General features: G+C 43.4%; 1 protein-coding gene across 11 annotated transcripts in view; it reads right to left on the bottom strand.

Annotated features, from left to right (window-relative positions):
* kif1ab (kinesin family member 1Ab) overlaps positions 1-27,644 on the bottom strand; it is a 61,527-nt gene that overhangs the window by 16,356 nt on the left and 17,527 nt on the right. For 3 of the 11 annotated variants that reach the window (XM_035422354.1, XM_035422357.1, XM_035422355.1), the window contains exons 3-27: positions 25,372-25,445; positions 24,465-24,644; positions 23,957-24,025; positions 23,655-23,833; positions 22,481-22,592; positions 22,184-22,261; positions 21,478-21,543; positions 21,340-21,357; positions 21,141-21,219; positions 20,874-20,952; positions 19,541-19,683; positions 18,752-18,790; positions 14,608-14,741; positions 13,774-13,853; positions 12,853-12,928; positions 11,036-11,115; positions 10,647-10,753; positions 9,870-9,953; positions 9,289-9,469; positions 8,895-8,967; positions 8,561-8,654; positions 7,736-7,884; positions 6,799-6,977; positions 6,163-6,300; positions 4,710-5,036 (exon numbers count right to left, since the gene is read on the bottom strand). In XM_035422354.1, the coding sequence (XP_035278245.1) occupies positions 4,710-5,036; positions 6,163-6,300; positions 6,799-6,977; positions 7,736-7,884; positions 8,561-8,654; positions 8,895-8,967; positions 9,289-9,469; positions 9,870-9,953; positions 10,647-10,753; positions 11,036-11,115; positions 12,853-12,928; positions 13,774-13,853; positions 14,608-14,741; positions 18,752-18,790; positions 19,541-19,683; positions 20,874-20,952; positions 21,141-21,219; positions 21,340-21,357; positions 21,478-21,543; positions 22,184-22,261; positions 22,481-22,592; positions 23,655-23,833; positions 23,957-24,025; positions 24,465-24,644; positions 25,372-25,445 (2,818 nt within the window). The remainder of the gene's footprint in view (positions 1-4,709; positions 5,037-6,162; positions 6,301-6,798; positions 6,978-7,735; positions 7,885-8,560; positions 8,655-8,894; positions 8,968-9,288; positions 9,470-9,869; positions 9,954-10,646; positions 10,754-11,035; positions 11,116-12,852; positions 12,929-13,773; positions 13,854-14,607; positions 14,742-18,751; positions 18,791-19,540; positions 19,684-20,873; positions 20,953-21,140; positions 21,220-21,339; positions 21,358-21,477; positions 21,544-22,183; positions 22,262-22,480; positions 22,593-23,654; positions 23,834-23,956; positions 24,026-24,464; positions 24,645-25,371; positions 25,446-27,644) is intronic. The other 8 variants (XM_035422359.1, XM_035422361.1, XM_035422360.1 and 5 more) reach the window with 4 other exon arrangements.

Here is a 27,644-nt window from a genome sequence, read left to right as displayed (position 1 = left end):
CACACGGACACACTGCACTGGACGACACAACACCGAGCCGCGAAAGCAACCAAACAAAAGCCGCATCTGCTCCAGCGATAGCCAAAGGAGTCCTTTACTGCATTTACGGTTTGGGCCTTTTTGATTCAGTGCCAATTCTCCGAAAGGGGCGGGCGGGCGGGGCGGGGCTGGGGGTGGGGGAGTGGGTTGGGTGTTCTGCTTCAGAGACAGTGCGGGACAGCTTGGTGAGGCTAAGGAGCACGGGTATGCAACTGAACTACACCCCTCCCCCTTAAAAAAAAATGGAACCACTGCTTTCAAAACCAAAATCCCACATTGTGTGCTTTAAATTTTTTCATTAGTCAACAGGTGCTTTAACAATCTCTTTTATGGTCAACAAAAGCCTCTTATTTCTACAACTCTGACAAGGGAAACAGACAGCAATAATTAAAAAGACCTTTTAAATTCACAATGCAACCTATGAGAAGGTACCTTACATTCCCGATGACTGGAAATTCATTAAACAATAAAGTCACCTGCACTCTTATCATTATAAACGATACTCACCAACCACTCAACTCGCCTCAATTTCCTCCCACAGCACAAATAATACCATCTCTTGTTTAGTCTATTCCAGACACCACTGCGGGCTGATAATTATGCTTCCCTGCTCTGAGATCGATTATGTCTGGCAAAAACATCTAATCACCTCATGAATATTCACAGAGCAGGCTGACTGTCCAAAATTACTGATGGCCATTTGCAAACGAGAGCCATGATTCTGCTGCTGACCTAATTGAATGGATTGATTTTAGTGTAACAGATATTGATGAATGCATTAGGTATTGGAAAATCTAGCTTCAAAATATTCAAGGAAATTTCTGATCATGTCCATGACTTCCATCTATCATAACACAATTAGCAATAGCTAAACCTCTACCAACACATATGTGTTTCACCTGCTCATAAGCCTTACGGATATCAAATCATAACAAATCAGAAGCATTGAGATTTTAAAAATTACCCGGAAAAAGCGCTTTGACATTTCCCATCGGAATTTGATTCTTTTCTAGCTTCAAACTTAGAAACATCCCTGACAGATGCTATGGTGTGGCTACAGAAAAACTCAGAGCTGACAAGTCAAAGCTTTTACATCCTGACCAGGACCAAAATACCCAGCATTCTAAAGGCAAAAGACCCACTCCTCAGCTCACTGCTATATGCAGTGTGTAGGCATGAAGAAGCAAGTAACACTGCAAAACCCACCATGACCATGAGAAGCAAGCAGATAATTAGTAACCAAAAATCATTTATCATCATCGATAATGGCTATTGTAAAAATAGCCAAATAGCTATCGTAAAAAGCTCATAGACAAGTTTGATTCTACTCGTTTTAGAAATTTCAGCCTGTTGTCTTTGCTTCCCAAGACCACTGTATTTTGCAGCCTAGGACTATATTTCCCAAGAGCAACTGGGACAGGAAGGGTAAAGGAGTGGCAGGAAGTGGGGTAGAGGGGAGGAGCTTACGACAAGATTGGTGAGGTGCAAAGATGGCATGCTCAGAAGAAAACGTCCACGCAAAAGCTTTTTTTTACTTTAAATTGTTGACTAAAAAACTGAAAGCAAAGTAAATTTAACTAAAATTAAAATATAAAGTACAGGGCTAAGCTTAACCAATAGTGCCAACAGCTAAAAAATATGAAAAAATGAAACCAAGGGACAACAGAAATTAAAATAAGCACACTTCACAGTCCTAGACTCACAGCTGCTGTGTGTGTATGCGCAGGTAGGTGAGAGTGGGGAGCCAATTAATCAGAAATATCCATATAAAATTTGAAAAAACGTCAAAATAAAATTGTGCTCTGGCATGCCTAATAGAGACAGCTGCAGTAGAAACCAGCTCTTTCATCTTGAGACCCTGAGTCTTCCTCAATCACCAGTCTGTTGATTAATGAGTCTACCAATGGTATTCATCAATATCCATGCCGTTACAATGAAAATAAAAGTAATTTTTTTCTTTGATGAAAAGCGCTCATCTAAATAATACAACGTAAAAAACATCTTAGACATGCTGCAGTTACTGTTTTTGTGAGTTGTGAGTTGGGTCTATTACTAAGTTTAGCATGCTATTCTGTCATACATTTGCATCACATCTCCTGACCCATAATAATTCATCTGTTTTGACACGTTTTCATGACATGTAAAAATTTTTCCTTTTTGTATAAATAAAATTAATGGATTCAAACAGTGTATCATTGTAATGATAGCAATGCCACTTGAAAAAAAATTATTTTTCTTGTTGCTGTTGTTTGTCCTCAGCTTCAGAAAATGTGAATATCCTGCTCATTTTCACTGCATGGGAGTGACAGACTGAATCATGCCGATATTCACCAAAAGCTTTCCTTAAATAAATAACACATTGTAAGTGAATGTATTGTAGTCGGGTATCCATTTGAGTGTACATAACTGTACCTGGAAGTACAACAAACATTTTGCCAAAATGAGGGTTCAAAGTGATGAAATGATGCAAGGAGTGTTATGTTACTATGGGTATATCGATGTATTTCTAAGAAACCAGCAACATAATTTAGGGACTTTCCTGCGATACTTGATACTTTGCAACCATGTCAATTACTGCTGTCAGATTTATGAGAACCAAGAGGGGTAATGGAACAAGGCAATCTGCATTTTTAGCATGGAGGAACACTCCATGTTGAAATTATGCCAGGCAGGTTAAGGCTGTGACCCAATTTTGACCCAATTGCTCATAAAAAGTGCAGACACACTGCATGTAGTGTTCAATTTGATCAGACTTGGCCAGACATATGTATCTCCATTAGGCTTTCATAAAACACATATGACAGCTTATTCCTTATACTCTAAAACATTTACGACCAAATTAAGTACTTAATGACCGGTAATGTATAATGGTTTTTTCTTGCAATTAATTTTATATGTACATGTATAACTCCACTTTAGCTGCCAAAAAGCACTTAAATTGCTTCTGAATGCTTAAAAAAAGAAGCTCATGTGAGTATGACAAAGGATTTATCAAGGGATTTTGATGGTGCACCTACTAACCTAAGGTCGAGTTTTATACTTGTTGCTTAGTGATACATACTGACCATATATTGACTTCACCTCAAATAGTTTCAGTTTACTTGCTGCTGGTGATTCCCTTTGCACCGAGCAGGGCATCCCAAATGTTCTTTGAGTCCTCTGTGTCTGGTTTTTGTTCCAAATGAAATAACCATTTCCAGCAACTAATCAGCTGTTAATTGAAATGTAGGGGCTATTTTTTGTATACTTAATTGATTGATTGATTGATTGATTGATTGACTGACTGACTGGCTGACCTGCTGATTTATTAATTGACTGAAAGGCAAAAACACATTGTAGTTCTACATTCTGAAAGTGCTGATACCTGGTTACAGATGCCGCACATTTGTTGCTTGGAAAACAAGTCAAAAGGCAATGAGCCAAACCTGCATACTCCTAAACAATATAACACGGGTATGTAGAAACATGTTCTCAATTGCCTTAATCAATTACAGAATTGGCTGAGACAAAACCCAGTATACATAGGACTCTTCAGGTCTGAGTTGGGAAACCCTGATATACAAGATTTACACAATCACTCTGGTTCAGAAAGCTGACATAGTAAATGCTAGCTGAAGTAGTTGTGGGAAAATTCCAGGCTAGAATGCTTACATGGTTATTAAATGTGTAGCAGTGATGTGTAATTCATTCCAGGGTTTACCACCTGATATGAGTTATATATTTCACTTAATTAGCTTGTGCTTAATTAGCACATCTAGCTGATTGGAACAAAATACTGCATGACGTCACGTTTTCTACAGAACTCAAGTTTAGCTGTAGAAAACAGAAATACCACACAAAACAGGGAAACTGGTATACATTTTACATCGCCAATATGCACATTCTGACGATGTCAAAGTGTTTTAGCCTGGAATTTTCTTTTAAGCCTCTAGCAGACCTGGGTCAAATGTGTATTTGAAATATTTAATACTGGCAGTAAAATTTGACACCCCTGCAAATCGCTGAGAATTTTAATCATGTTACAAACCAAAAACACACAATCACATACAAAACTTTTGTTGTGAACACTGGTGAAAATTGATGTTTCTTCTGAAATTGGCAGTAATCTTGGTTGGCTAAAGTATTAAATTTTAAAGGGGTAAAGTACTTCAAATACATATTTGACACAGGCATGCTATCTGTAATATAGACTTGATCTGGCACATAACAGGTATTAAACAATTAAACAGGGGACTGAATGGAAAACATAAATCTAATTATTTTTTACCCTAATGACAATCCCCATGTTACATTCAACCCATGTTAAACCCATGGGACTCTCTAAAGATTCCAGTGCAGTATGACTGCATTAAATAAACAAAAAAATGAAATAATATTCCAAATATTTCAAGAACTCATCTTTTCCGGCCTGGATTTCAAATGGAAACTCTTCTCCTATCAGCTGTTAATAGTCTAGTTTCCATGTCAGCTGTGTGGGTGTGTGTGTGTGTGTGTGTGTGTGTGTGTGTGTAAGAGCCTCGCGTCCTACATGTCCCCTCCATGTGAGGAACAGCCTCAGCTGAATGGAAACACGGCTAGGTGTGGGCGGACACGGCGGCCGTGGACAGACCGGCGTCTCAGTGTGAAAGAGCTAGTTTCCTCTCCCAGCATGCTCCTGAAACCTCACCAACCTTCCCACTACACTGAATAGAGGCGAGCGGTCGTAAAAGGGGTCCTGGCCTTCGCTGGAGCCCGGGCAGCGCTCTCCCTCCTCTCCCCCCAGCTCCGAGCATGGGTCGTCCAAAAAGATCTCATCGTCCAGGTCCTCCAACTCCTCCTCCTCCTCATCCTCCAACTCCTCCAACTCCTCCAACTCCTCCAACTCATCCTCCTCCTCCACCTGACCGTCATGCCGCTCGTCGGCAAGCTCGGTAATGTCAGAGTCGGGGTCGGAGAAGGTGGGGGAGGGGGTGAGATTGGTCATGCGCTCGCTCATGCACGTGTTGAAAATGGGGGTGCTAGTGCAGCCAGAAACATGGGAACTGGGTTAGTACAACAAGATAAACACACACAAGATTAATCCTACTGGCCAGTATTTCTGAGCCACAGCACAAGCCTTGCCTCCAACTGGACTGACAGCGAGAAGCTCGCTTCAATTCCACGACTGTCCCAATCAGTGCTTGTGTGCTGTAAGAAAACTTGCATTTGTAAATTGCAGGTTTTTGTGGCAGGGGGATGGGAGGGGCATGCTGTCAGAGGTTTTCGGGTTTCAACAAGGATAATGCTGTGGAAAGTGGTAAATGGAGCACCCAAAAGGTACAGAGAATGCAACTTTAGTCAAACTTGGAAATTCAGATCATGGCATACTGGAAAACAAGGCACGTTTTGGCCCCCGACTGATGACATGCAGTTCCGTCTCCTTCTCAATGCTTTGATGGGCAATTATAAGAACGGTTTTCAAAAAACATACGAGACTATTAGGTTTGGAATCCCCATTGATCTGTTTGATTTTAATACCACTATCCAATCGAAAATGCAATTCAGAGTGAGAGAAAAGAGTCCTGATATTTCGTGTTATGTCTTGTAGGAAATAAACACATTTGTACTTGAGCTAAGATTTCATTCCAAGCTGTCCAATCCACTTCAGCATAAATTTGATAACTCAACGATTTGTTACCAACATTCTATTTCTGTGCAATGGCCAATGATTCATCCCTGTGGAGATCAGCAATCTACTGATATCCCAGCTAACACACAGTGTTCTATTTTCTCAGTATTTCCGCGACATTACTACATTACTACAATGTCACAGGAACGTTGTGAGACTGTGTGTTGGCTGGGATTCAGGTTAGAGGATTCACTTTGCAACCTAGTTAAATCTGGTCTGAAAACCATTCGTTAAACACGTAACATCATGAAAAAACACAAGTACATAAAGACGTCTGCATGTTCTCTCTTTAAGATGTCAATTGTGAAACAAATACAGTAGGGTTTCCCTTGTATGGCAATGTCTCCCCAATTTTAAGTTTGTCGCACACCCATCATGTTAGCTTCCATGAACAGAAACATTCGATGATGGTGCGAAATGGGTCAGCTTGCAGTCATTCTGAGGACGACCGTGAGAGCGACCACGCTGCCACTCACCTGCCCACCAGGCGGAACCAGGGAAAGCGGTCGTAGAACGGGTCCCCGCCCGTCAGGACGTTGTCGCAGTCCTCGATGGAGTGGCTGGGAACCTCAGCAGCGCGGTCGTACATCTCGCGCATCAGCTCCAGCCTCTGCCTGCAGGGGGCATCGCAAACCAGGGGTAAAGTACGGATAGGGCGTGGTACCTCCCAAACTCGGTTATCATGAGGGAACTGGATTGTGATGTGATTATACTGTATATATGTACAGTAAGTCATAAACGGTTAAAAGTTAACATGGAATAAGGGAAACATCACCATGAAATGTGACAAGTGTGAACTTATAGATGCTTGAAGCAACTCCAAATTATTTGCATTCTGTGAAAATATTGTCCAACATGTCTCTAAAGAACTCTCTAAAATGAGAGGACTCATCGCTTCACTAAAATAACAAAAACGTAAATGTCTGGAACTAATATGCTAATATGAATACACGGTAAATATATAGACTGTATACACCGTATATTAAGTGATGTGTTTGTGGGATGTTAGTGCTCTGGGTCAGTTTAATATTCATATACTGTAAATATATAAACTGTGTATACTGTATATTAGGTGATGTGTTTGTGGGTTGTGAGCGCTCTGGGTGCAGCACCTGAGCTTCTCCAGAGTCCAGTAGTGAGTGGCCCCGTTCTTCTGGTCCTGAACCTCCACAGCCACGATGGTGCGGGGGAATGGGCGATTCTCCCGCTCTTTGGCAGCGTCAGGGGGCAGGAGGTCAGGGGGCAGAGGTGAGTACAGTGTGTCTGTCAGCAGGACGAACTGGAACTGAACCTGTGGACAGAAAAGGCAGGTGATGATCAGCATGTGACTTCTATTTGAACAGACTTTTCTCACAACTATTGGCTGTACACAACCAATTCACACACTAATTTGGAATGTCCAATTTGATATTGATAACCATAGCCCAGTTCATTGGTCCCTAATACCCAATCGGGAGAGTGATGACATCCATGGTTCTCCTCCGAAACACGTGGTGCCATCAGACTGCTTCTGTTCTCACTGCAGGCCACAGCTAAGCTTGAATAGAGTGGAGTCGGAGGAAGACCTTTTAAATGCAGCTTTGGCATGCAGCCCATGGGTGCTCAATCGGCCAGCAGGAGTCATGAGAGAGCAATGAAACATAACCGAATTAACCTTACTGTACCCTGGGTGATGCAAACACCAATTGCACATTACCCTCTACCAGCCACAGTCAACACTGGCATGGCCTTGATCCAAGTCCACAGGGCTCATCCATGCAACACAGCACAGTGCCTGAGCCATCTATTCCTTACATTGTTAAGGACCACTGAACTACACCATAGGTGGCCACTCCTTGTTCTGGAAATATTTGGTCTAGAGTTTCAGAGATAGATTTCACAAGCCGCCAACTGCCATGTGGTACAACAGGAGATATATTACCATATAAGAAAAGGAAATACTACTTTAGGCTGGAGCTCTGTCATTTTCTTTCTCTCCCACACAGAAGAAGTAGTTTGACAGTGGCGGTTGCTAAACGTGTTCCTCCATGTGCCCGGCCCAATGCCCACCTTCTTCTTCAGCTCCACGCTTATGGCATTAGCCTCCTTCAGGAAGATGGCATTGCCCCACAGCAGGTCCCTGAGGGAGGTGAACTGGTAGCACTTCCACTTGCGGAACGCCCACAGCGCCAGCTCTGTCTCCTGCTCCGACCATTGAACTACGGAAAAATAGATTACTTACACAAGCAGGACTGGCTGCCTTAGATCCTTTCATCATTTTTATCATTTCTATAGTGCAGTTCTTAATGGTGCAATCTCATGCCTTGGATCTCCAGAGATATACTCTTTAATATTAAGAAGAGCTCTGTAGCTACCTGTCACCGTGAGCGCAAGAGTAAATGAGAAACCGTATTGATCGTTTAAGGTATAAAATGTGAAAAATTGTGAAAAATGCTACTTCAGAATTCCCCTTCTATTGCTTTCTGCGGAACCTTGCTGTAATGGTATAGTATCTATCATCACAAATCACATCCCTGCTAAATGAAGCCCCGCCCTGTTACCTGCAGACCAATGACTGCACAGCATTCTCATTAGTGATGCACAATATGAAAGTTCTGGGTCCAAGATCAATAACTGATTTATCTGGCCATATTGGTCAATGCAGGATAGCTCCCTGTTTAAAATAACAGTATAAATGCAACAAAGCTTCTACAATCACAGAAGAAGCAAATGAGCACAGACATCAACTTATGAACAAATTGTGAAACAAATTTCATTTGTACAACAAAATACTTCAAATTGCTTACTTTTATAGCTTTGATTGTGAGTTTGGCTGTTAAACAGAAAAACAGAAAATGAATAATAAATTAAATGTTATGCATCCCTAATTCCCACCTTCTTCTTCAGGCTCCTCCTCTTCCTCTGTGGTTTCTGGGTAAAAACGGGAATCCACCTGCTTCTGAAGGGCCTCCAGTTTACTCTCATAATCCTGAGGAATTTACAACATCGTAATTCACTTCCAAAGCTTGGATATTAACCAACTTTCCAATTATTTTCCAATTTATAGGGCACAAGGATGTTGCATCTGGGCAGACTTTGGCTCCATGTCTCTGTGGGTTCGGCTCAGACAAAATTTGTATCGATTTCTTGTAATGTCTTTTATTGTTTATTCCTTATAGGTTGCTTCCTTTATTTGAGGGAAATTCCCAGGGAAATGTGTTTTGCTCACCAGTCGTTGCTGTTCCAGCAGGTTGCTGGCCTCTTCTCTCTCTCTGCGATATTGATCTTCAAGCTCCTGTAGCCTGCAGAGAAAATGACTATGCGTACTATGTACACATGCAAATGCGGTAAATACACTGCACCACACTCCATTTGCATTCCCACTGACATCTGTGCCAGTCATATCACCACAGGCCTCCATCAATAGATAAAGAACAAAAAATCAAGGCTCACTGGATTATCTCTCGGGCTATATCAATAGTTTCTCAGTCTGCCCGGAAATGTCCCTTATCTATGAGCTGGTCTCCTGGGCTAATTTCCTGTCCTATTTACACTGGCACTAAATCATTTGTCTGCTTCCACTCCCTGGCCTCTTCTTCCACGAGGGGGTGGTCCCTCCCTACCTCTGCTCCATCTCCTGCTTCATGTCGATGCCCTGCTTCTCCAGCAGCTCCCTCTGGGCGAAGGCCCAGTCCACGGGCTCCACGGGGGTCTCAGCGCAGGGCGTCCGCTCCCTCTCTTGCCGGGCCTGCTCCGGGTGGTTGAACCGGAACACGTGGCTCTTCCCCATGATGATGCGGTTCCCTGGAGGAGAGCAAAAAAAATTAATCAACCGAATTCTGGAAGAGCACTTCCAAGTCTACTTCCAAACATATTTGAGGAGAACGCAAGTAAAAAATATTCTAGTTCTATTAGTTCTATTATTATAGTTCTATGGCACAGCCATATAGATTAGCAATAATGAGGAGATCGATGCTAGCAGGAAACTTGTACTGCGCACCCGATACTGTATTTATGTCTTGTTTGTTGATCTATGGATGTATTTATCCAGCAAGGAAATTTTCATTACATATTTAATAGCCCATATAGATTTATATTCTACTTTATTAATGAGCACCCATCAGAGCTGAGCTGTCCTACTAAAGAGGTAGCTGCCATGAACCAGAGCTACAGGTGCTGTATTTTCTTGGGGGCGAAGACCCACCTGATCGGAGGATGGTGGGCTCAGTCACCCTCTTCCCGTTGACGTAGGTCTCCGACCCCTCACAGGGTTCCAGAGTGACCACTGCTGCAAGAAGTGAGACACCACAGTGAGAGGACAATCACGATGACACGCGTAGTAACAGCAGTTAGGGAACCGGATTTACAAGAGAGGCTGTGGGTTGATCTCCCAAGTGGAGTATCGCCATTGTACCCTCAATTGAGGTCCTTATCCTGAAATGATAAGGGCCTTCATGATAAGTGCATACGTGGACAGTAACGCAAACACGATGACTGTGTAAACCATCCTGGATAACAGTCTGTGCCAGGCAAATTGTACAAAGCAAATACAACCGCAGCCTCTGTTTATCTCTGTTCTGGTGATAATGTGGACCAGTGCCAAGCATGCAACGCATCACTTTTCTGGTGTGTGTTGTTCAGTCTGCTGTATGATGTCTAAAAATGGTATTGCAGTGGTCCTTACCCCTAGTTTTATGGAGCCACAAAATCTGCTGGTTTTCTTTAAGAAGTGTCCCTCAGCACAAAGCAGTAAAACAAAAATCAGATAATGTGGCTTCCCAGGAGCAGGAATGAGGACCAGTATTGTACAATCTAATACATTTTCATAACTTTCCTGATGATTTCCCTTTATGAGTTCCTCCTTTCAGGAAAACAAGGTGCTATTGCGTTGTAGAACACAGCGGTTCACCATTACTGGGGCTTCATGCCACAGTCCCAACCCACGGGCCCTTAAACTGTGTGCAGGTACCAGGGGCCTCACCTTCATTGAGCGGGCCCATGGTACTGGTGAAGGTGCAGTGCTCATCCTTGATGAAGTGACCACTCAGGACGATGTCCTGCCGGTGGCCAGCGTCCTCACGCCCCACCCTGAACACAGAACAGAGCAGCGCATCAGCAACCGCTAAATCTGAACACAACGCATGTCACCTATTTTTCTTCAGCACAGTTAAAAAAGATGAATTGACCGGTGGCTGTACCACCAGCTAAACTGTGAACTGAATCCAGACTTTGGTGTTCAGGCTGTTGTTGTAAACGAGAAGCCTGTTTGTTTAAAGAATGGTTAAATACAAAAATGATATGCATATTACCATATGCATATTGATAACACCACAGAACCTTGTAAAAATTATGTTTAACAGTGTCTCTCACCTGGTGATTCCATCTTTAATGTAGTACAGCAAGCACTCTGACATTAGGGGGTCTTCATTGAGGTTCACCAGGTGGGGGGTCTGTGGAGAGACATTAATTATTCTTCTATAATTATTGAAAAAAGGCAGTAAAATAATATAAACAGAATAACAAATAAATGTCTTGCACTTCTAGGGTCTGGACAACATTCACACAAAATTTCATTTTCATTTCTTAAATTTAATTATTCACAAACATACAGTGACAGCTTTCTGCCGTGTTCTTTTACAGATCTGTGTTGTCCACTAAAAGGAAAAGGCTCCAAAATGACTGAATGAATGGAAGTTCATGGAGGTAGAAGATCCAAATAAGGTTCTGCTTTAGAATGTCATGTGTGACGCTGGGAAAGGTGATACAGGAGCAAGAAATGGCTGCTGCCTGTTCAGTATTTTGGCCACCTGGGAGAGCTGCAGGACTACAGGCAGCATCAACCCTTCTTGGGCAAGGCGACAGTAGCGGCTCAATGCCAATCAGCAGATGCTGCCTATTGCCTAATTATTGGGTTATATAAAGGGGTGACTCTTAGGTTTAAAGAAAGAGGCCTTTTTGCAACACAGTCACAAAATGTCTCCTAGCTCTCCAGCTGCTGTTTATTGACGACTTTGTCATTATTATTTCACGGCCATGTGTTTTGTTTTTGGAACTCAAGTGCTGCAAATGTTGCCTGTTCTCTTCACACCCAAAGGAGGAACTGATATAAGGAGCACAAACATATTGTCATATTGTCCATTCATAACCTGGCATGGTGACCACCCCCAGCACAGCGTCATACATGATTTGTAAAAGTGAGTCACTGGGAAGCTATATGTGCAGTTGCATGCATAATGAAATAATCAATTACATGAAGTTTTTCGAGATTTGCTAACAATCTAAAGTGGCTAAGCAGTTGCACTACATCAGAAACAAGGGAAAACTCTGATGTAGAAGAGTGTTTAACCACAGTACCACCACAGAGTGTGTATCTGTGTTTTAACTAATCACTGTAAAAGGTACTGTGTACAGTAATTGCTTACCTAGTAGTGAGGTGGAAAAAAATAGTTTTTAGGGCATATACACAAATCAATGCTTCAGTTCTGCATGTGTTTTCCAAAAGCCTTAGATTGCACTGTACTATAAAATATTTAGACAGCCTACTGCAAACAAAATCTTCTGATAGCCTACTGCAAAATAAATCTTTGGATGGCCTCCTGCAAATAAAACCCGACTGTTCCCTGTTCATTTGTATGTAATAGCTTCCCTTCAAGTGCATCTTTTATGCAATTACGCTTTCACATTTATACAATCTCCTATTTGAAAAGGCAAATAGCTCTTCGGATTGAGCCGCCATCCTCTCTTGAGAGCCATTGTAGATGGCACAAAATGGAGAACATTCTGCTTAGGAAGGAGGAGGCTGGAATTTCACAGCAATATTAGCAGCACACTAACAGAAGTGTTGCTGCAGCACTGCAGCAATGCGATAACATTTTTACTGTCAGCTAGGTGTTCTGAGAACCTTTTACGTTCATTCAGACATAGCAAACCTCATTTGGGAAAGAGTCCAGCAGTGCCATTAAATGCAGGCTAAGGCTTGCGCCACACAGGTTCCAAGACAAATCAACAGAAATCATAATCTTATCAGCCGTTACAAAAGCCCTTTTTTAAACGCGCTATATTAGTATCACACTCCATTAAGTATAATGGGGTAATAGTTTATATGCATCTATTTCCAGAACAGTCTGGTGAGATCTACAGTAATGACATCCATAAGCACGGTGTTGGCCTCTTGGGGGAAACCTTACCTTTTTGGGTGAAAAGACCCCCACGGTGCCTCCGTCTTCTCGCATGGCCACGCCCATCTCAGCCAGCAGAGCTTCCCTGAAATAGCCAACAGAGTACAGCTATTTAACCTTCCAGCGCTCTTAAGAGCTGTTATCACCCATTGTGACAATTCCTGAGACTGCATGAAAAATGTGTCAACACGTGAAACGTATTTCGACATTCCTGGACCACGTCTGTGGACATCGGGGATTTCTGGCCCCGGATATTCCTGATTAATTTCATGGACACTCCCCGCACTGAAATTTTATGGCGTGCGCTGAGACGTGAACGGCCATGTCTGCTCATTTATGCCAATGTCTGGACAAGAACACCTACATGCACGATATTATGTACATTTCCAACACACAGACGCTGTGGTTTCCGACACTGGCACGGCCACACACGGCAGGAAATGTCTCCATTTTCAGACTTATGTCCGCCCGTAAATGCACCTTTTCATGCAGCGTGATGTCTCAGGTGAACTTTAAAGGGAGATATGGCACTGTAGACGCCTGGAGGTTTTGAGAATGAGGGCTTGATACAGGCTGCCTGAAGCACATAACTTTAAATGGGTGAAAGGGGAATGAGGTTTCATGAAACCAAGAATGGGCAGAGCAACCATATGCTATCAGCCACTCACTGAATTTACCCAAACAGCAGTTTGTTGTGGAGAGAAAAACATTGGGATTGGTCAAATAGGTCGATGATTGACAGCTCATTCTAGATCGACACATTACGTGGTTGTGACTCACTGATTTTAACCTAGGTGGAGGGCAAAACCTTGTGATTGGTTCTGATAAGTTAGTGATTGACAGCTCACTGTACACTGGCTTCACATTTTACGGGACCTCACTATCATCAGCTTAAACCTCTGTCACCTCAGTGGGTGTGGTCTGGCTCACCTGTCCATCCGAATGGCCTCTGTGCGACGAAGCTTCTCCTCCCAGGTCTCATTGAGCTCAGCAATGATCTTCTCAGTTTCCTAGGAAATGAAAAGGTCAGGATAGCTAAAACATCTGATTGTTCTGGATGAACAACATTATGGTCCACCCAATCACACTTCAGGGTTCCACGAAAATGTTCAATTTAGTCAGGAATGAAAATCCATGGCTGTTGGGCCTGCTCTCAGAAAATTCTTAATTCTTATTAATAAGGTTATTGCTACTCAGTATAAATCCTAGAGTTCAGGTGAGGCCTGGACATATAAAGAACACTTGTGGAGCTTCAGATGGTGATGAAAGTGGAACTAACAATACATACAAAGTAAATAATATGTTCATATTCACATGAATGTGGGCATTTAGTGAAACAATGGTTTTGAGAACTAACTTAAAGCAAGCCGGCTTGCTAGCTACCCATTCTATTGAACATACAGTACATTAAGTTATTCCATTCAGCAAGAAATTTGGCAATTTAACATCTGTTCAGGTAACTTCCAAAATAAGATTTACTTGTAATGCGTGTATCTTCATCAGCATATTTTCTTGAATGACTAGGCATTCCTCACCAACTATTCCAATATGCCAATATGACTCATCTAGTTTGTAAGCAAGACCACTCACTCGTGATGAGATTGAATAGGACCCCACTGACTCTCATTCAAACCTGAATACTACTTCCTCTGAATAATGCTATACCTTGTGTGGAGCGGAAATCCAGCAGTGGATCTTATTAGTAGATGAGAGGCCATGTGGCTGATGGGAAATGTAGTGCAATTTTTACCCCCTAGAGCTCACCTTCAGCCTCTCAATGGCCTCCTCACTGCCCGGACTGAACATGATGCGGTCATGGAGGCTGTTGATGGATCCGGCTCGGCTGGACAGGGCGGACAGAGACGGGGAGGGGCTCATCCCCGTCATGGCATTGGTCACTGTGGAGAGATCACCCTTTTGATTGACAGCCTGGTGATTATATTTAATATCCTTGTAATCCGACAAATCTGTCAGAAGAAGGGGGGAAGTTAAGGGAGAAGGCGCCGGAGGTGGGGTAGGAGAGCAGGAGGCGAGAGAAAAGGATTACAACAGAGAAAAGGTGGGAAAAGTGTGGAACAGGGGAAAGAAGAAAATCGCTTGAAATAAATCCTGCAAAAAAAGCAAGAACTGAAATGCAAATAATGATGTTGGAGGGAAAGAAATAGCTGCAATTCAAATGCCCTGTGAGGGACGTATAGAGCCATTCAAGACTATTAACGATGAGACACTGACATCATATGGCACCTCAAAAAGTTTTAAAAAAGCACTCAAAAGCAGGACACGTCATAGAGTGTAGGAAAGCAATGGGAAAATTCATTAAGCTCATTACTGCACAGTAAAATGTTCAGTGTTAAACCAACTCTTACAGAGTACATATGGTCCCTATTGGAGTCGAATTAACACTGGTCATTTTACTGTGTGCATAACTCACATCTTGCACTGAAATTTGTGTTCTGATATATATTTTTTTGCATTAGTAAAATTATGCTTATTTGCACAAGCAGTATGATGTACAAATGACAAGCCAGCCTACAGCAACTTATGATGTACATCTAAATGGCAATCAAAATAATCCTGAAATATGATCAGCATGCATCATTTCCATAAACTCTAATTCAGGGCTGCTAAATCCCCCAATAAATACCAAATGAGATGGAAGAAAAAAGACAAACATTCAGGTTCTCAACCTTCCTTAGTGTGCTTATGAAGGCCGATTGCTGAAATATCCTTGCATATAAAAACATATTAAATCTTAATGGCAATATTGGTGCGCTGCCTCTATTTCTTCAATCCAAAGAACATTTCATAAAATCTTCCATTTTCATAACTCATGAAAAAGGCCGGTTTTAAAAGATGAGGTTGAGGATCTGTCATTTCTCTGTGACGTCGAGAATAGGAAATGGGATATGTAGTGGGATAAGGCAGGCGATACAGCAAGGCCGATAGCCCCCCTGAGGAGGGAGCCCTGTCCGAGCAGCTGAGCTTCAAAACAAACAAGCACCCCTGAGCTAAAGAGCACTCCTACAGACGTGTCTCTCACACACACACACAGACACACACAAACACACAACAAAACAAAACGCTCTCACATGATTTTACACCACGACAAACGCCAAATCCATTGCGCCGTGTTTCGTACTTGGCCTGCACAAATCGGCCATGGACAACGCCATAAATATCCCGTTCCACAATGCGAGGCTCAGGTTAGTACAAGGCATCGATTCTGAGATCTGACTGAATAGCGGTCTTGCCTTTAAAGGCCGACCCGCGGCTTGATTTACGGCGTTTCTGGGAGCACTCAGTCCGGGCTCGGGCGATCATGTTGCAGTTAAAAGGAGGACCGAGGCAGAAAATGCATCCTGTGCCCCACTGCTGAAGAACATTATGAAATCCATTACAGGGCAAACAGAACCCTCAACCCGCGGTACGACAGGAACGGACCTGTTACAAAACTAGGAATACGGACTGACCAGCCGTGTGTGAAAACGCAATTTTCGCCCAAATACGTCAGTGGTTTTATTGTTTAAAAATATCTGTTTTTTCTAATATTCTTTGATATTATCCCTATTCCTTTTAAAATGGACATAGCTTCTAACATGCTTCATGGAACTGTGCTACTTAATCATACAATATGCATACAAAATAAATATAGACCAGTATTTTTTTCAAGATGGAACAAGCAAATGATTTTCTCAGTACAACAGATTTCAGCAAGTACGCCACTGCTATGGCAACACATATCTGTAGTGTCGTCAAATGACTCACAGCCAGGATAAAGAACAAACCCTTTCGATTCTTGCTTTTATCCTGCAGGGATAATTGATAAGAAAGGCTGAGAATGTACCGCTTGCTGATAACAATCCTCAACCTCTATTTGATTGTTTTTCATAAGCATAACAGTTCAAATAGCTAATGTCATGTCAACTGCATATTCCTTTCTGGCTGCAGATTTCTTGATTGGATCTGATGCAGAAACGATTCTGTGCGCTTCACGTAAATTGATTTTGGTCATAATGAACGTGATTTTCTAAAGCAAATCTCTTATTTCTTTGCTGTAATTACAATGAAAATTGAATATTGAGAAGTACACTGCAGCCAGATTAAACATAACTAAGAGTAGAAAGCAATCTTCCCTGAATGATCCCTCTGGCCATGGTTAAATGTATTAATCATGATGAATAGACTCAGAGTCGCCATGAGTTTAATGTTGAATTCCCTGCTTCCCTCATTTACAGTTCACTGGCACTATAATTCACTGTACCTTTTCAATTTAGTCCAATCAGCGTGTTGTCATTACACAATTATTGGAAAAGACCATGCCTTTTACCAAGATTGCAATCTATTTTCAGCTCAGCGCTGGCTTGTAGCCCCTGTCTACACTTCCTGATTAAGCTTGCACCAGAACATATTTGAAAGCAAGCTCCCACGAATCCATCCTGCAAATGCATTCGCTCTCTAGCGCTTGCCACCTCCCCTGGCAGGCGGAAGCTGGGTACAAGTTCAGGGTTTGGGATTTGGGGGGGTGGGGCAAGCATCTGCGGGGTCAGTAGTTTCACGGGCCAAACGGAAGCCCATCAGGGATGGACTGTGGAAACAGGGGAGCATTGTGCTGGCTCTTAAGCATACATACCCTGCGACATTTATATCTATTTTAATTTGAAACCAGTGTAGGACTGAAATGGTCAAGCATTACATGGGTACTGAAATGCATACCATAAACACCGACAATAGGAACTTCCTTATGTTCCCCCAAACCCTTACACAGAATACATGTGAAGTCTAGAGCAAAGCTACTGATGCAATTACTGGGCAGGATTTTTCTTGTTACATGTCCAGCCATGTAAAAATGTGTCATGAGCCATGTAATGTAATCTAGGTAGAAAACGAGGAACATCAGGCACTTCTTGCATCTGCCGAAGCTTACTAAGCATCTTAGCGTCTGTATTGATTTCACAAGAAAGGGCAGGCTGTAGAATGTGGCAGTATGTCTTGTGTTTACAAAGTGGGTGTACTTGTCCAATACTGTTTCAGTGATCTATTTGATCTTAGCTGCGCTCGTTATCGATGTTAACTCCATAAAGTAAGGCACCTGGTGAACGCGTTTTCTCACGGGGATACGCAGCTGTGCCGAGCTGTTCCCTGAGCCCAAGAGCCACAGCCAGAGCAGGAGCCACATTTTGGGCTGTAAAGGCAGACCCGCAGCGCCAGAACAGCACCGGGGGCCCGGGGTCCGGGGCCCGGGGTCCGACCCACGCACCAGGCCGGCCTAACCACTGCCCCGTCAGAACATCGACAAATGAGCATTCCCCACCCTAGTCCTAAAGGACTATTGACCAGATTTCAGCATAATTACTCTATGGATCTGGCAGATTTAGGAAGCATCAACAGAAAGAGGGGAAGAGTGAAACCATGTAGATTTAATGTTAAATCAATTCATTAGTGTTTCTAATTGGGTTTTCTAACTTTGCGCTTAGAAGAACTAGTAAATAAAACTGGCAGGTCTAATTTGACTAGAGAAAGGGAGACAACGATGCAATGACAATTATGGAATTGGCAAACTTTGTAACTGGCAATTGTGCTTCAGAAGTAACTTGCGACTACTCTGAGTCCTGCAACAGCGTTACATACTCTGTTTCTTAGCACTTGACTATTAGTAGATGACTATTTTATACACAACAGGCTACACAGGCTCATGTCAATTGAAGGAGCAGCCCACCTGTCACTGGTGACTACTGGTGCATTTTGAACCCACCCTACCCTTCCCAGGCTAAAGCCAAATTTGCCCCAATACCCTGGACCCCCGGTGATATTCCACTAAAAACACAGCTGAGGCTTAAACTTTAACCTTAGAGCCTCTTAGGTCTTAATCAAGCTGCAAAGCATGGGCGTGCCAAGACACAGTACACACATTTCAAACCAGCAATCTTGGGGCCTGGAGCTGGATGCGCTGAGTAAGAGAGACAGAGAGAAGAAAGCACAGTGAGACACAGTCACCCTCACTTCAGTCTGGGCTCCCCACACACAGCCCTGCTAATGAACAATCACACTGTCATACTGACATGCACACACTGAGAAGTCATTCAGGGAAGGCAAGGGTGGGTTAGGTATAGACCGCACCTATTCTGTGGCTAGGGAGCTTCAGAAACAGTGGGGGAGAGGTTGTGGCTGTTATTGTAGTATACAATATACATTAGTTGCCAGCTGTGACTATGTATGTAGTACATGTGACTGTGTTTGTAGTATACAATATGCATTAGACACTCCAGATGTGACTGTGTATGTAGTAAATGTGGCTGTGTTTGTAGTATACAGTATCCATTAGACTCCGGCTGTGACTATGTATGCAATATATGTGACTGGGTGTGTAGTATACATTATGAATCAAACTCTGGCTGTGGATGTGTGTTGGCAGTATACAGTACACTAAAAAAATGCTTCATTTGATTAATCTAAAATTTTAACTTCAGTTTGTTGCATCTGTTTTTTAGGTTTTCTGAACTGAAAATGTTTAGGTTCATGAAGATTTTAGGTTGAATATCAAATTGAAGTAAAATTTTAGGCTTATCAAATGAAGCATTTTTTGCTTATGTATGTATGTATTAATCTCTGGCTGTGTGTGTGCCTGTAGTCTATGTGACTTTGTATATATACTGGTGGGTGACATCACCATTCTGTCGGGGGGGGCGCAGGGACTTACTCTCAATGATGTCCCCGAGGCCTTGGGCGTAGAGGAGGTCCTTCAGCCGGGACACCTCCTCCTTCAGCTCGCGCACCAGGCGGTTGTTGGGGTCCTCGTTGATGACGGCGTTGCAGCGGATCTGCTTGGCCCGGTCAGCGTACCTGCGGGTCGTGGGGAAAGGGTTAGGGACATGGCGAGCTATTTCAGCGTCGGCAGAAGTGTGAAGATTCACTATGGTTAAAAGCTACACTGTAAAATGCAATGAGTTCTGTTGACTCAAAAAAACTGAGCAAAGGAACTCAAAATATTTCAAGGTTAATTACGTTAACCCAACACAAATCAGCGTTGCTAAGATTGTGCTTTCTAGGTTAATGTCTCTAAATTGGTTTAACCTCTATTAAATTCCTTAAATTACTAGTAAATTACTAGATAAATCCAGTTTTAATTGCACCACCTTAAGTATCAACAGCCATGTTTACTTGAATTATTTAACTTATACCAACCTTTCCAGCTTAAATCTATCTATTCGAAATATCTCTTTTTAGTATAACTAACTCAAAAGTCATAATTTTAAAAAATTCAAGCAAGCCTCACACAAACAGAATAAGTACTGTCCACTTCATTTTGTGGCTTGAACAGTCATTACTGAAATTAATGAGCAAACGAATGATAGTTGAGAGAATGGAACTTGACAGATTTAAGCTGACAATTGCAATTTTTGGAGTATACTGGTCTGGACTCAAATCATTCAGTGAGGATGTCAGTTACGTATTACAGTGTATGGACAAATTCAACTATCTGCAAAGGTCCACGTGCAAACCACGCATGAAGGCTCAGGGTACGTTATGTCCACGTAGCAGACGGGAGGCAGTGTTTCTCAGAGTGTACCAGGAAAGGCTTGTGGCTGCTACCTTTAAGAGCTTGGCTCAAACACAGCTCAGATCAGCAGTCTCCTCCAGAGGCAGACAAACACTGCACCAGCAAGTTTGAAGGGTGTTTGGAGGGTGAGACTGCAGTAGCCTAATGCTCCTCATTATACTCAGCTGATGAAGCAGGGACAGGATGTTGCTCTTACACAATGTGGTTTCAGTGGCCGTTTCCTCTTTCATACCAACAGTCCAGGATTAAAGACACTGAGGTGTCAATCAGCTCTTGTCCTTAACTTTGACTTACAAATAAACACAGGTTTTTTTTTAACAAGGTTTTGTGAGTGCAGTGATCACCTGAATTAAACCTGCAAGCTGTGCGAAGAAAAAACTAGCACTTCCATTTACTCGCAAGTCAAAGGACAAGCGATGGTTGCTACCAGGCCGGAGATGAGGGTGTCCATCTCCTTGCCTGATGGTCCTACCTGAGTGTGCTGAGGGTCTCGTCATAGTTGATGTCAGCAGGGCTAAGGGCAGCTACCATAGCAGTGCGGGAGTTTCCCCCTGAGAGAGGAGAGAGGCCCAGTCAGACAGGGGGAGCGCAGTCTTGCTTAACATATCTTTCTTTATCCATGTTTATCTCCTGGCAATGGCTATTATTCTGCATTATTTTTAATACAGTGTCACCGAAGTCCATCTTCATATGAGCTTATATTGTTTCATATTAACTGTATATATTATATGGCCCGTACCTAGATTCTCTCTCAGTAGCCAGGTTAACACAGAGTCTCTGTAAGGAATAAAGTTTTCCACCTTCTTTTTCTTTTTGTTCTGTGAAACAAATAACACCAAAGAGTCATGTCTTTCTTCCAGGTTTGTATCATGAGTATTCACAAGCATACATGCTGATTGTCGACTGTAATATAGAAAGATTTTTGTGAAATGTCATACCTTATTTGGACCAGAATCCTAAAAGCAAAAGAAAATGAAACATTTTAACATTATTAAATAAGTCATTTTGAATTTGTAAAGTCAAGCTCAAACAATTGAATACTGATTAAATTGTTAGAAAATGTTAATGGTCCTGACCACTTCTGCTAAAGCAGAGATGACTTTCCCCAGGGTGGTTAGGGATTTGTTGATATTTGCTCCTTCCTGAAAAGGAACGCAAGAGAGCACTCATTTCAAGACACTAAAGCCACCACTCAACATTATAAAACACAAGCAGCCTTGCAAAGAAAAGGGTATTTTTTTTCGTTCAATCCCTCCTCAGTCCATATGTGTACACACATCATGGAGGTCTTTTCATACACCATATTGCCAAAAGCATCTGGACACCCCTTGGTCTGGGGCTGTTTTTCATGATTTGGGCCCCTTAGTTCCATTGAAGGCAAATCTTAATGCTGCCACATTCAATCATATTCCAGACGATTCTGTGCTTGCCGAACAGTTTGGACAAGGTTTCAGCATGACAAGGCCCCCGGGAACACAAGGTCCATATAAAAATGGTTCTTCCACAGTGTGGAAGAACTTCACTGGCCTACAGAGGGCACTGCCCTCAACCCCATCCAATACCTTTGGGATCAATTAGAAAGCCAACTGCGAGCCAAGCCTAATCGTCCAACCTCATTAAAGCTTTTCTGGCTGAATTGAAGCAAATCCCAGCAGCAATGTTCCAACATCTAGTATAAAACCTTCTCAAATTTTGTATGTGATGTTGGATGTCAGGTGTCCACATACTTTTGGCCATGCAGCGTATTACCTATCCGTCATCGTTAGAGGAACACAAGCTCACCTTCAGTCTGGTGCCCTTGGCCCCTGTGGAATCTGCTCTCTCACTTCCAGCCAGGTCCACTAGACTGATTTTGCTGACCTAAGAGAAACAATGACAGGAATATCATAGAGTGAGACTACTTTATTATGATGTGCATTCATACGCACGTGTACAAACATGCAAGGTGCTTAATATTATATGCATTGGGATATTAGTGCATTTTCTGTAGAGCAGGCCTGGCTGTTCTACAAATGTCCCATTTAGACTTGTGCTAGGATAAGGCTATGAGCATACTGGGGTTTGTGACCGCTGCTATACCTTTTCAGATGTGTTGTCAGTCTCCGCGTCCTGCCTCTTCTGGGTGAAGATGATGTTGAACACGGCGTGGGAACGACTGCTGGTCTCGTTCATGTTCGTCGCCGCCACGGTCCTGAGTGGAGAGGGGGCGCAGGGGCAGGGACCGGGTCAGAGGTCACAGCTCTAACCAGACAAGCTCCCACAAAGATCTGCGACTCGTAACAACGTGCCTTTAAATCAGCGCACGTCATATGTCCAAATATTTTCGATGTATTTCTTCTTATTGAATGTGTACTTGTTCTAACACATTTTGCCTTTTTCTGAGTTGTTTTGACATCTAGCCCCCTTTGTTACCACACCATTAATGTAATGACATGGTAGTCTCACGGACATGATAATCGCATAACAAATAAAGCTGACAGACCTTACTGGACTGAAGGATTACATGGTAATTAAATGGACAGTTTTTTCCTCAGTGGTAATTAAATCATTTTTACCCCGTCTGTATCGAGAAAAGCTTCAATCCCAGGGGTAAAACACATTGAATATGGAGAGAGCAAGTCCATTTAACCTCCCTATCCTAAAGTTCTAGGAAAAACGCATTAGTCATGCTGTCTGACCCTGTACATTCTTATTATGAAGCCGCTTCTAATTAATTCATTCTTTTTGGCTTAGTGACCCTTCACTGCCATGGGTTACAGCTATATATTTTTTGCAGAAGGCTGTTACTTAATGAACTGAATTTGAATTACTTTAATTAAAGAGCCCAAGTTAACAAAATGGCTGAGACTTCATCCTTACATGAAGGGTACTTATCAGTCCACAGTGCAACTCCAATGTCCAATGCCAGACAGTATGACCATACTATTCAGCCCAGACAGCTTGTAAGCTTAAATAGGCAAGGTAACCAGGCCTTCATCAGTGCTGTCGTCTTTGAAAATGTTTACATGTGAATTGTATGAGAGCAAGACAAAATAAATAATGAGAAGCTAATAGATTTTTTTAATTCATTCATTCTTTCATAACCATTATTTTCAGGTAAGAAATATGAACCCAGCTAGCATGAAACCTGCTATCCTTTCTTTAGAACCCTCTAAACAGAACTTTCCAGTTACATTGTAAAAAGAAACACAGGAAACACATAACTTCCCTGAGGAGGAAGAGGACTTTGATAAGGTGCTCAGCTCCCAGTTACCTGGCTTTGTTTCCAGAGTCCATTAGGTCTTGGATGTCGCTGTACGAGGTGACGGCAAGCTTAGACAGATCTTCCACGTAGGGCCCCATCAGAGGGTGCTCCCTGACCCGCAGGTTGCCCTTATTTTTGGGGTTCAGTAGGTCCCGCACACGCTCACAGTAGATCTCCATGTAGCTTACCTGGGGAGAATAGAGGACAGACGTTTTGAGGAGGCATTCATCCAGACAGGAAGGCACCATGACATCACTTCCACTGACAGCCATGGCTGTCAGGCAGACAGGCAGAGATTAGGGAACACTCACCTCCACAGAGTAGGACATGCTGTTGTCATTGCCGCTGTCATTGATTTTGGTGAAGAGGTCTTCACAGAGCTGAGGGGAAAAACAAGATGGCTGCTTCAGGGAGAGCTATTTTAAACTGTATTGTTTCACATCATTTTCCAGCCCGGTGCTATACATTCACTGCACCTTCCAAATACGATAAGCACCTTTTAAAATGCAGAACTACAGCACTGAAGTGAAAATCACACTTGCTTATCATGCACATGAACTAAAAATGGATTAGAATAAAAAGGATTGTGTTATTATGCACTCAGATTCTATGTGTTCTATGGCTATTCATATTCTCTGTGTGATACACCTATTCAAGTCCAAGTTTGTCGCAGTGCAGAATGCTTTAGACTGCGGGTAGGCTTTGATTGTAGGATTTGATGGGCTGAATGGCCTGCTCTCTTTAATCTGTCGCTCTTACAGATGCTGTTTGCTATGTCACTGTGTGAGCTAACTCCCTTAGACACAGGCTGTGCTTTACCAGGGGGATGATGCCCTGCTGGTCTTTCTCCTGCCTGCCCATCATGGTGTAGGACTTCCCAGCCCCCGTCTGGCCATACGCAAAGATGCAGACGTTGTAGCCCTCAAAGGCGTGAAGCAGCATCTCCTCTCCAATGTCTCTGTACACCTGCTCCTGGGATGCATAGTTAATGTCCTCAGGCTGGAGAGAAAGAGAGGGAGGGAGAGAGAGAGTGAGAGAGAGAGAGAGGGAGAGAGAGAGAGAGAGAGAGAGAGAGAGAGAGAGAGAGCATGTGGCGTTAGACACCGAACATGATCACTTTCTGACCACGACCACATGTCCACTGCTGTGCCACAATATGAGCACATGACCACTAACATTTCCACCATTGCCTGGTTTTTGACTGGAATATCCAGCTTTCAAATGATTTGTACAGGTCCAGTTTGTGGTCCTGATCGGCCAATATAAATGTCAGGTGTGAAAAACTGATTGAAATTTGACTGCTAGTTTGTAATGAATTTCTTCTGTGTCCACTGTCACACTTACTGCCACTGTCCACAGTCGGTTCTGACAGTGTTTGTAAACACATTTGTGCACTTAGATTGTGTCTGGTTTTGACAAGTTATAAATCTGGAAACCCTAGTTTCACCTTAGTAAACTGACACCAAATAGTCCCATAAACTCCAAACGGATTAGATTACGGATATAAATCAAGGTGAGATGAAATTATATAATAATGAAAACATTATTATAACAGTAAGCAGAGCAAAACATTCTCTGCAACGACACTATATTGGTTTAGTGGGGACATGCACATGCATATTTCTTCAAATCTTATTCTACTATGGGATGGAACCCGGCCCAACACAGTGGATCCACAACATCATAGAACATGCAAGGCCAAGAGGGCGTGGCCTGAGTGACTCACTGAGGTGTGTGACCAATAGGAGAAATCAAAGTTGAAGCTCTTGTTCTCTTTGGGCTGCTTGGGGTTGATGATCGCTGAAAGAGGGGAGCAGAGAGGGGAGGGGCAGAGGTTAGGCACTCGCATTCAGCACCGCACATCATGCAGTAAAGAGAACCGAGCGGAACGGGATCGATCCCACAGCACTCATCCCTGCCAAACACTCCCAGACCACAGACTGGCCTCATCTTCTGCTCGTCTGGCCCACAGATTCGTCCAACGGGGGCAACAAATCGGTTCAGACACATGAGAGCTTCTGTCTGGCATTCGTGCAAATGAAATAAAATTTTACAACCAAACCCTTCGAAATTTTCGATTTGCAGGTGTTTCTTGGGTTGTCATACGACACTGAAAATGACCACTGTTATAAGCGGGCTCTATGCCTTATGATTCCCAAAAGCGACGTCTTTCTTATTCAATTATGCAGATGCCCTGTTGCTGTGTATCTCATGCTTTGTGCCCTGTTGCTGCATTTCTCATGCTTTGCGCCCTGTATTCCCCCCCCCCCCCCGACTGAGTCAGAGACCGCAGTGCTCCAGACGTGCTCGGAGCAGGCTACAGAGGAGCCGTGCGTCGGGCGTTTAGCTCATCTTGTTTCTGAAGCCTGTTGCTCATCAGGGAGAGCAGCACAGTGACTCACCCTGCTCACTGAGCAGCACCCCGATCACGCCGCCAGCCAGCGGCGGAAAAATCGATGACGGCATAAACGAAGGAAGCGATTGCTTTTTGAGAAACGGCGGCAGCTCCGGGGAGAGGGGGGAGTGGAGAGGGGTGGGAGGGAAGACGGGGTGGGGGGGGTCTCCGGGGCGTCTGCTTGCCGCTATTGTTTCATTTTCGAGTAGGGTCAACCGCTCTCTTCCCAGAGAGGCTCAATCCATTCACATTTGCATTTTAGAGCCAGGAGAGGAGTTAAATTTTGCAACACTGTGACAGAGGTCTCCGCGGACACCTTCTCCTCGGAGACGCGGCTACACGCGAAGAAGCAGCCAATGAGAAGCGGCGCCTCAAAGCGACTCTGCGTTGGCACTCAACGCAGAGAGCCACGAGTGAATAACTGAACGTTATTGAAAAGGTCTGCGGATGCTAGACCGCTTCCTCTTCTTCCTCGATGGGACCTGTCCTCCTCCACGTTAAAGGGCATCCCGCCGTCTGGACGGCTCCTCGTCTGGCCTGAGAGGCCTCAGCTAATTGGCCGCTGAGGCTAATTTTGAGAAACGTGACAAAATGTGACATCGCCCCACGCGGCGGCCCTTGAGGAAGGGAGCCCGCGAAGGGGAAGTTAAACGAAGTCGAGAGCCTCGCCTTAACTGGCAGCAAGTGCACTCGCCGAAGAACTGATGCGGTGAAACTCCGTCTCCCACGACTCTTGACTGCCGCACCGAGCACGAACGTGACCGTTATTTCGAAATGGCCATCTGATGCATAATCCATAAGAGTTTTACGAGCGATGCGCCTTTAACGAGGTCCCGCCGTGACTCGAAATCCATTGTGCCGATGGCCTCGAGAGCAGCCTCTGGCGTGACACGCGTCGCCTGCGTCGTTCGGTCCTCTCGCGTGCGGCCATTTGCAATTCAGATGCATGGTCTTTGAATAAACCCCCTCGGCGCTGTCCTTGTGAGTGCATAGGTTAGCGCCCCCTACTTTGCTGGAAACGTGCCGTGAATTTAAATCAGGCAGTGAGAGGTCCACCCGGTGACGCTTCAGCAATCACGGGTGAATGGGCGGCCTCTCTTGTCAGGCTCAGGACCTCACAGAACTAGGAACCTGACCCAGTTGAAGGTCTGATGTGAGAGTAATCCACCCAGGCTCTGCTATGTGCTTTGCTAATAAACTAAATGGTCAGTTACTTCATCTGATGAATCATGGTCTTGTGCAGGTGGAGACTGGAAGCAGTGATTCGAGCCAACTTAACTCCTCTGACATTGCACCTTCTGGAACTTGCGAGACCCAGTCAGACTGCATGGAATTTCACAAATTGAACTTCCCTTTTCAGTCACAAAAACCATCTGCGTTTAAGACTACAGGATGAGTCACTTGTGTATTTATAGCTTGGAAGAAGTACTGTGCTTTCAGGTAATAAAAGGTTTGCATCCTTGTTTTTTTTCACTGCCAGCCTGGACAATGAACTTTGGTTATGGCTCACTGCTCACTATAATTAAATAAAAAGTAAGAACAGAACCTTCGAACAAGATGGTTGTTTTGGTCAAATGCTAAATTTAGTCTAGCCATCTTATCAA

The sequence above is a fragment of the Anguilla anguilla genome, chromosome 6, assembly GCF_013347855.1.
Source record: "Anguilla anguilla isolate fAngAng1 chromosome 6, fAngAng1.pri, whole genome shotgun sequence".
Taxonomy (NCBI): Eukaryota; Metazoa; Chordata; class Actinopteri; order Anguilliformes; family Anguillidae; genus Anguilla; species Anguilla anguilla.
The sequence above is the reverse complement of the archived record's forward strand: the minus strand, read 5'-3'. Positions and strand labels throughout refer to the sequence as shown.